A 9779-nucleotide genomic window follows, 5' to 3' on the forward strand; every position below is an offset into this window, starting at 1 on the left:
TACTTCTACTATCATAATAAATGACATATTGATACTTCTATAGAATTCTGTACTTTCAAAGTGATAGGCTATATTGTTACAGGAAGTCATTTTTGAGTAGTGGTATGTAAAAATAGATATATAAGCATCAGTGATTTTTCTTTTTATTTAAGAAGGTAAAAGTTGTTCAATGCTCTAAGTCTTAAATTGTTTGAATTATAATTGTTATGGATTTTTTACATTTTCTGCATTCATTCCTTTCAAGATAGATTTATACAAAATACTTGTGGATGTTATATAACAGTGAATAAAATTCAAGTAAGAATGTAAAAGTTTTGGCTTAATGCTTTTTTTATATCACAATTTCTTTTTAATAAAATTTTTAAAATAAAAACTCACATACCAAAACATTTACTCTGATTAGTGGCACGATCTATGAAGACTTTAGCACTGATGACATTTCCAAATGGCATGAACATTTGCATCAGTTCAGCATCACCAAATTCTTGAGGTAAATGATAGATGAATAAATTACATCCTTCAGGTCCTAAATACAGTTAAATAAATTTATGTAACTTTTTGCAAATTTAGTATATTTATATTTATATCAAACATAAATTTAATACATGAAATTAAATGATGTATTAAATTTTCTTTAAATATCATTTTAAGTTTATTGTATTTACTTTATACCTATTTAACAATTCAGATGAATAACATACAACTTATCCACTTTTAATTCAATACATCAGAAAATTTTTAACATTAAACATTAGAAAAGTTTGACTTGTTGAATTAAAGCAAGATAAGTTATACATCAAAAAAGAAGATATAAAATAAAGTAAATGAAATGTATAATTTAGAAAAATTTGCATTAATTTAAGTAGTTTACATTTTAAAGTTAAGCATATTGAAAATAATGTTTACAAAAGTTCATATCAATATTCCATCAATGATAATCATACAATAAAATTATCATGAAGAATTAATACAATTTAAGATTAAATTTTAAATTTTTCATCTACAGTACATTAATATATAAATTTTTGTTTGTTTGCTAAAGATAATCTCAGAGGCTACTGAACCAAATTTTAAAATTATTTTGTTATTGGAAAACTTATTCCTTCCAAATGAATATAGGCTATGTACAATTTTCATATTAAAAAAGAAAACTGCACAAAGACAATGTTTTTATCATGACATTTGTCTCGCATCACCGTTCATCTCCTCTATTTAAATTCAATCCCTTTTGCCACCTAGTGGGCATTTTTAGACTTATTATCGTATATTTTCAGTTTTGATTTGTGCAGTTCGGATAGTTGTGTATATGCTTTGTTTATATTGTCTTGGTCATTCATTTCTTATAATAATACTCATATGCTATCAGATACAACTATAAGAAGTGAATTTACTTCCTTTATATGAAACTAAACTTCTGTAAGTAGGCCTATAGCATTTTTATGTGTTTATTGTTTTAGTATTAATCCTACCATACAATTATTTACAAATAAGAATTAGTCTTATGTTATCAGATATCTATGTAAAGTGAGTCTTATCATGTAAACATGTGAGTGAGTCTTATCAATACTAAAATGCCTAAAAGAAAGTAGCAATTATCACAAAATACATCCATGTCAGGGGACCATTGGAAAAGATTATTAGTTTCCAATGTACTGTGTAGTACATAAGCTACCTTAAAACTCAACTTCTTCCTGCTGATTTCATCTTCTTTACAAACTCCCAAACCCTTTGACTGATCTGGACCAAATTCCTCATAATTACTCTCTGGCAGGGGACAATACAGGGGTGGGCAAGGTAGGCAGTTGCCCAGGGAGTCAGATTGCTAGGGGTGGCAAAATTGGCCAAAGAAAATAAAAATAATAAAATATTGTTAATTTCAGATAATCAATTATTTTACTTTTTGGAAATAATTAAGTAATTAAATGTGTGAGGTCCAAGCCCTCAAATCTTTCAATTAAAATTATACTTTGCTTATATTTAAAAGGGATGGCAAATAACCATCTTGCCCAGAGCAGCATAATTGCTACCCTGGCCCCTGCTCTCTGGTATCCTACGGGAAACATGGACTACCACAAAACTAGGATCCCTCATTCCTTTTCTCTGATTTCATCCTCCTAACCCCAAACCTTTTGAAACCTGAATAAATTTTGAATAGTTAGTGTCTACAATGCAAAAAATATATGCTATTTTAAAACTCAGATTCTCACTCCTTCCCCTGATTTCAACCCCACACAAATTACCAAACCCTGTCATTGATTTGCATCAAATTTTTCATATTACTTTTTGCCACCCTGTGGGAGACATACACTACCCTATAATGAGGATAACTTAGTCCCCTCTCTGTGTTCCCAGGAAATGTTGGGCATTCTTTGATAGTTATTAAATAAAGAAATAAGAAAATTATATTTAATTTGACTAAATATAAACTCACTTTTATATATTTAAATACTGTATTTTTGTGGAATGACCAGCATGCCAGTTTATCTGGAGAGACCACGAAATCATATTTCTGTATGGGAAAACTGGCATGATGGTTTATCCCAGGGAAATGCCAATTTAAGTGAGGTTATAGATCCCTCTCTAGAAGGTGTAATTCTAAAACTGTGAAACTGTCAGAATTACATCAAAAATTAAGATTATAAGTTTAATTTCTTCATTTTGTCTTCTTTCTAATGATGTAAAATACTCTTGTAATTCTGAAAGTGCTTTTTTTATGTTTATTTTATTGTAATTCAATTTAAAAATGCAAAAATAAGCATATTAAATTTCGGAAACTGGCGGTAAATTCACTCAACTTATACACAAATTAACATACACTTTGTATGAAATTTGAGAGGAAGGAGTTATTTTTAAGGTCAGGTTAGATGGTCAGTGCAGCCCATACTGACTAACTTCTACTACTACTACTAATGTCAATAAGCCTTTGTTTTATTGCACTGTAAACAAAAACTCTCTTCCTGATTTTAAGTCAGTCAAATTATAATGTTATTACTTTATTGTACTGGGAAGAATGTTTTCTTTAACATTTAATAAACAACTAATTTTGTTACATCTGATTAATATTATTTTTTAGGTGCAGTTTAACTAGCATGCTGTTAACCCTGGGGTTTCCAGCATGTTGGTCTTCCCGGTTTTATGCAGCATGCCAGTCATTCTGTGAAAATATGGTAAATTTTTCCAATAAAATAATTTTCAGTTATTTTGAAATTTTGGGTTTGAAAAGTTTTTCAGAATTTAATTACATAAATTGAATATTATAAAATTTTTTACTTTATAAATTATAGAAGTCTCTTGCAAATTGTGAGTTTGCTATTTCTTGATTGTTCTCATTAATAAAAACAAGAAACTTTCATTAAATCTCTTGCTAGATAATCATACATTGTTTGAAAGTAATTTAATTTTTGCACCATATGAATTAACCAAATCAGGTTCTTTAATTCTCTCCTGAAAAATTCATGGATCGATCTACAAATCATTATTCTTTCATGACTTTGTGGCAAATCCTGCAGAATATGCATAATGGATATTTATCACAAAAGTAATTACTATTAATAATAAGCAATAAAAATAAAAAGTTAACAGGCTGATCTAATTATGTGTTTTCAAACTTTTTTTGTTTTATATTTGTCTATCATCATTAATTATAAGTGTTGATTCTCTATCTGAAAGCAATACTGTATATCTAGCCATATTTATCTAATAAAATTTTGTTTTATTAGTGACAGTAAGTCTAGTTATGATTTGTTCAAAATTTAAGTATTTTACTGTTATTCTCTCTCTCTCTCTCTTTTGTTTTAGTTATTCTTTTACTTGTTTTTTTATTTACTATTTGTTTTATTACAGTTATAGATTATCATCAATAATTAAGGAGTTAAATATGGAATCAAATTCTTAAGTTTAATAATAAGTCCTTTATCTTTTTTCCATAAAAAAATTAAGATTTTTTTCCTATTTGGCTGCATTTGATAAGACGTATGGACTAAAAAGGCTCACCCTCTACATATAGGATGTAACTTACAAGAGTATCTGCATATCATAAGGAATTTACATATACAGTATAAATTAAGTTTCACTAAACATTATTTATTGAAAAATTTTTGATTAATAAAACTTTGTATTCATTTCAATGTTTATAACAATAATGAACTTTTTTCAATTTACATTAACACATTTTCAATATAATTGATGATTTTTTTTTTAATTACATGGTTTGTTGCATGAAATAGTGGTGAATTTTTACAGCAAGTTATAGAAGCTTAAAGGATCCAGAAATATCCTATAAACATAGCCCTTCAAATGCATTGTTTCAGTTCTAGAAAAAGTTAGTTTATGCTAGTTACCCCGTAAGATGTTGCCCTGCAGAACTGTTAAGTGCTGTGGAAAAGTCTGAATCTTGCTGCCCTTCCGCTTCTGTGCTGTACTAAAGATCCAAGAAATGCAAGTAAACCTTACATTTGTGGAAAAAGGTAAGGTTCTGAAGGCAAGGAGCTGAAGGCAGTGAGATAACAAATCAGATATAACCTGTTTTATCTGGTTTCAATTGTTGGATCCCTTAAGTCTCTAGAACATGCTGTAAAAGCATTGCCATTATCTCACTGAACACCCTGTATATGTAATTAACCTATAGTTTTCTTAGTTGTACTTAATAATTGACTTGTGTAAATAAAAGATTTCTATTATTCTTTTTAGACCTGTAAAGCTAAATATCTGTTTAAATTTTAAAATTAAAATACTTTTTTCCCTTTTATTACAAAACACAAATGATCAATAAATATCAAATATCTTATTTTTATAGAAAATATACAGTCATATGTCTAAAATTTCATTATTTTTGTTAAATAATTATCAGAAATCTGTCTTTTTATAAAATATATAAACAGTTTTATGACTCTTCATTTATTAAATGATTGTATGTATACAATAATGTTTTATTTGATAGGATTTTAATTAAAAAAATAAAATAAACAAATATTTATAGTTTTATTTTCTTAGCACAATGTTGCTTTTGAGAACATATCACACAGGAACACTTTCAGAGGAAAAAGGTTGTTTTATTGGTGTGGATGGATATGCATTTCAGGCATTAAGCCTGAAATGCATATCCATCCACAGAGGTGAATTTTCTAAGAGATTACAAAGAAGTGAGTGATCCTTGTCAAGGATCACTCACTTCTTTGTAATCTCTCCTATCTCGTCTATGTTCTCTGCACATCTCATCAGAATTATTTCACATCCTACAGCACATGTTATACTATCCTAATGTGTATATGTGTGGAGCCAAAAGAACTATTAGCTCTTTTTTTCCCCCTTTTTTTAAACTATATGTATATCTTCTTACAAGTCATGTTGGTTTAACTGTCACTATCTCAGGACTGAAGAGGGGCATTATGCCCAAAATGCATATCCGTCCACACCAATGAAACAACCTTTTTCCTCTGAAAGTGTTCCTGTGTGATATGTTCTCAACAGCAACATTGTGCTCAAAAAATAGATATAATAGAGAACAACAAGCAACCAAGATTTATTTATAGTTTTATTTATATCAGACTGACTTATGAAATTCTGAAATCAACAACTATACAATTAAAAAATTGAAAAGTTATCATATTATTTTCAACTAGCAGACCCCGCCATTCGTTGTTGTGGCTCAAAATGTATCTATTATAAATGTATAACACTTCCCCAGTGAGGGAAAATTTTTCGAAAAATTTTTTCTTAGTGTACATTCTCTTGACGTACCCTATTAAAACGCAATAAAAAACGCAAAAACCCGCATCTAAAATAGTATAATAGAAGCCAAGTTCTTCACAGTAAGNATGTTTTAATATAGCAATGGTTAAAATTAATTAAATTTTATCAATTTATTTTATTTTTTTCTTCTCAATTTTTACTCCAAACAATAAATGTTTTTGTCTACAAAGTAAGACTTTCATTACAATCAATGAATTTTTTCACTAAATCCTATAAATGAATAGATAATATCTATCCACTTAAAGGATTCAGTCAAAAAAACTCATTGATTAAATAAGTCTATATCATTTTTTAATATGTATAAATAAGCCTGATATTTATGTACAGGGTGTCCACTTAAGTATCTATCCAGGGGCAAAAGAGATCTTTCCAGCATTGCACATAAGTGTATACTGTACTGTACATGTGGTATATGCTTGTTCCAGTGCTAAAATAACCAAAATAAATCAATTTAAGATGGATTAGCATAACATACAAATAATCACTGACTGTAAAGGATAAAAATGATATTCCAGAAATTGATACAAAAAGTGAGTTAATGAGATTTATTTTGTTAGAGAACAACTGCCTTCAGTGGCAATGCAAAGGTGTAAACAGTTGAATGTGGCATTATGAATAACATATGGTAGGAAGTTAACATAAATCAAACAGCAATATTTAAAATTAAGTAATATATAAATAAGTTATAAATACATATTAGACTATTATATACAATAGNTTAGAAAAAAAGTGTTGCATATTTTGTATAACAAAAGTAATTGAATTATTTTTCAAGATTCAACTGTCATTTAATTGGATGTTATGGCAAATAAATTTTTGTATTTTTATTGGAAGGAGTAATTTAAAATTAAGTAATATTTGTAATTTTAAAGGAACTATTGTATTGTATTGTACAAACTGTTCTGTTAAAAGATATCAGTACTTGGAAATCTATAAGTAAATAAGAAAATAGTGTTTTTGAAACACATTTTGTCACCAAAATGTTAAAAAATGAAAATCAAGTGTTATGAATAAATGTACTCTTCTAGTATGTGATCTAGTAGTGACAACATGCAATCACAACCTTATATGCATCATCTTATGCTCAAGCGACTGCTGTCACATGGACTAACAACAGCATGCCCCTTCTATCTGAGAGGAAGCTGATGGGAAAGGAATTCTCTTTTGAGGATTTATATTTAAAAAAGGGACATGGCCTTTTTGGAAAAGCATTATTTGCAAATCAAAATAAAAGCAAAGCCATGTCTTTTTCTTATTTTTAAAAAGAGAAATAAACAAAAAACAGAGATAAAGAAAAATGGATAACGTATCAAACATATAAACTTGTACCATGATATGTGGATAACAAACTACACTTACTTGCTTTTGCAGTGTAATTGCTACTGTTTTTGCAACAGTGTCATTCAGCTAGTTCTAACAACTGAAAATTATATCTAATTGTTCAATTTGTTAGAACTAACTGCTAACTTAGACTAGCCCATTTTTACGTATTGGGATACTTTTAAAATAGGCAGCCAAATGATAAATTGCTCAATAGAACTAGCATATTATAATTTTATCAGAATTTTCTTTAAAACAACTTCATGGACTATGAATAGGTACAGGAAATCCTCATTAACTCAAACTCAGATAGTTTGAAATCCTGTTAGTTCATAACCATACTTTTGTCCCAAAGATATAGAGATTTACATGTTAAAAAGAATTTGGTTAGTTCAAAATATGGCTACTTCAAAATTTGAAATGAAAATTCTGTCCTAACTGTGATATGCATACATTAACTCATTCATTTAGATCGAAGTGCCTCCGTACTATAAGAGAACAACAGATGAAGAACAACTCTAATTTGATCAATATGGCTTTACTTTTACATTAACATATTTTTGAGTGTCACGTTACTCATGGACTACCCTTATTTCCCTTCTCATAAAATACAGCTGGTTTTCGGGATTGAAAGATCAGGCTACAAATACAGATTGAGATATTTGAAGGCTTTAGGCTACTACATTTGGGCAACTTACTACTTTTTAGGCACTAAAAATAATTTGGGCTACATTTTGAGGAATTCTGGTTTACTTTTTATATAACTTATCTGGTAACCTGTGAGTCTCTGATCAGACACATACTGTTACCTTCAGTTTATTCATATTATTATTATTAATTATTAATTAACGAAAATAGCATTCTGTATATGTAACTGTATTCTGTTTCCTTAATAAATTATATCAATTACATGGCATTTGGAATACTGTACATAAATATGTAAATCTTGAATAATTAGAAACTCGATAATTTGAAGTCATGATTATTTTGTCCCTTGAATTTTGAGCTAATGAGGATTCACTGTAATATTAATAAGAGTATCAGATCAAATAATTAAGAGCATGTATCCTAAAAATTTTGTCACCATACCAAAAACAGCCAATGCCAAGTTGTGATGAATACAGAATGATCAGCCTCATGTGTCACATGCTCAAGGTCTTCTTAAAAATGTGAAGAGAAAACTGGAGAAACACAAAACCTTATTTATAATGCAGGTTCTCATACAAAGATGCAGAGATATAAGAGGTGACATACATATATGTTTTTTAGATTATAGAAAGGCTTTCAACAGATGCCAACGTGAAAAGATAATCCAGGCACTGCAGAGAATTGGCATTGATGACAAAAACATCAGAATCATCAGCAACCTTTACTGGAATCAAACCACACAGGCTTACAACAATGCTGCATATTATTTTCAACTCTCTTCAACATACTCTGAAAATATTTTTTCAGAAGCACTGACTGATCTAGATGTAGGCTTCAAGATCAATGGAGAATATTTGAATAACATTTGTTATGCCAATGATGCAGTAATGCTCTCCACAAACTTTAAAGATCTTCAGAAGTTGCTAGATCAAGTCAGAACCACAAGTAAAAAATATGGTTTAGATCTCAGCATCAGAAAGACCAAATATATGATCAAAAGTTAGACATCAGCTCAAGGCAAATTGATGACTGGATCAAAAGAAATTGAAAGAGTAGAAAAATTTAATTACTTGGGAAGTATCTTAAATGATAACTGGGAATATGATATAGAGATCACAGCATGAATAGAAAAGGCAAGAACTGCTTTCACAAAAATAAGAAAATTGCTATGTTCTAGCAACTCAACTCTTGATACAAAAACAAAAATAATCAGATGCTGGGTGTTCTCAGTGGTATTGTACGGAGTTGAATCTTGGACCATATCCAAAACATCTCAAAAGAAGATTGAAGCCTTTGAAATATAAATTTACCGAAGGCTTCTAAGAGTATCCTGGATAGAACATGTGACTAATATAGAAATATTGTGATGAATGGATAAACAACAAAGAACTGCTCAACACCATCAAACAAAGAAAGTTGGAGTACTTTGGACACATGATGAAAAATAGTGTCAAGTGCCAAATCCTACAACTGTTATACAAGGGAAAAAAAGAGGGCCAAGATGATGTCGAATCTCACGTGTAAAATGTCTTCGAAAAACTGTTTAGAAGAGCCAGCAATGGGAATATGTTAGCTGTGACAACAGCCAACATCTGGAATGGATAGGGCACCAAAAGAAGAAAGATCCTAAAATTGTGTACAAATTTCAAAGTTGTTTAAAATTTATTACTTATTTTAAAATAAGGTATTTTGGGTAGAGATATATTGTTTAATGTTCAAATGACATGAACAGGACCATGATTGGTTGTAATTTGAACATTAACCTCCAGCAGTAGTCAGCTTTGTAGTAGTAAAGTTTAGCCTTGATCCTGTCATCCAACTCCTCCTCAGATCTAGTTTCCAACCATTTTCATAAACTTTTGCTTCAGTTGATATCAAAACTATCAATCTCACTTATGGCCTAATGTGAGATGTATCCAATTCTACAATGGTCCAACTAGGCAACTGTATCATGAGCATAATGGGCAGTGCCATGTCTGGCCACTGCCCATTATGCTCATGATATAGTTATCAATATATATATACAGTAGAGCGTCGATTTTCCGAAAGTCAATTGGGGA

The 9779-nt window shown here is 29.5% G+C and overlaps 1 protein-coding gene across 1 annotated transcript in view; it reads right to left on the reverse strand.

The window, feature by feature from the left end:
* LOC111625711 (CUGBP Elav-like family member 4) overlaps positions 1 to 9779 on the reverse strand; it is a gene marked incomplete at its 5' end in the record, with an annotated part of 114670 nt that overhangs the window by 57743 nt on the left and 47148 nt on the right. The window contains one exon of the mRNA XM_023368930.1: positions 383 to 526. Coding sequence (XP_023224698.1) covers positions 383 to 526 — 144 coding nt within the window. The remainder of the gene's footprint in view (positions 1 to 382; positions 527 to 9779) is intronic.

Source organism: Centruroides sculpturatus, unplaced genomic scaffold (genome assembly GCF_000671375.1).
Source record: "Centruroides sculpturatus isolate CEXI.00-Female unplaced genomic scaffold, Cexi_2.0 scaffold78, whole genome shotgun sequence".
Lineage (NCBI taxonomy): Eukaryota > Metazoa > Arthropoda > Arachnida > Scorpiones > Buthidae > Centruroides > Centruroides sculpturatus.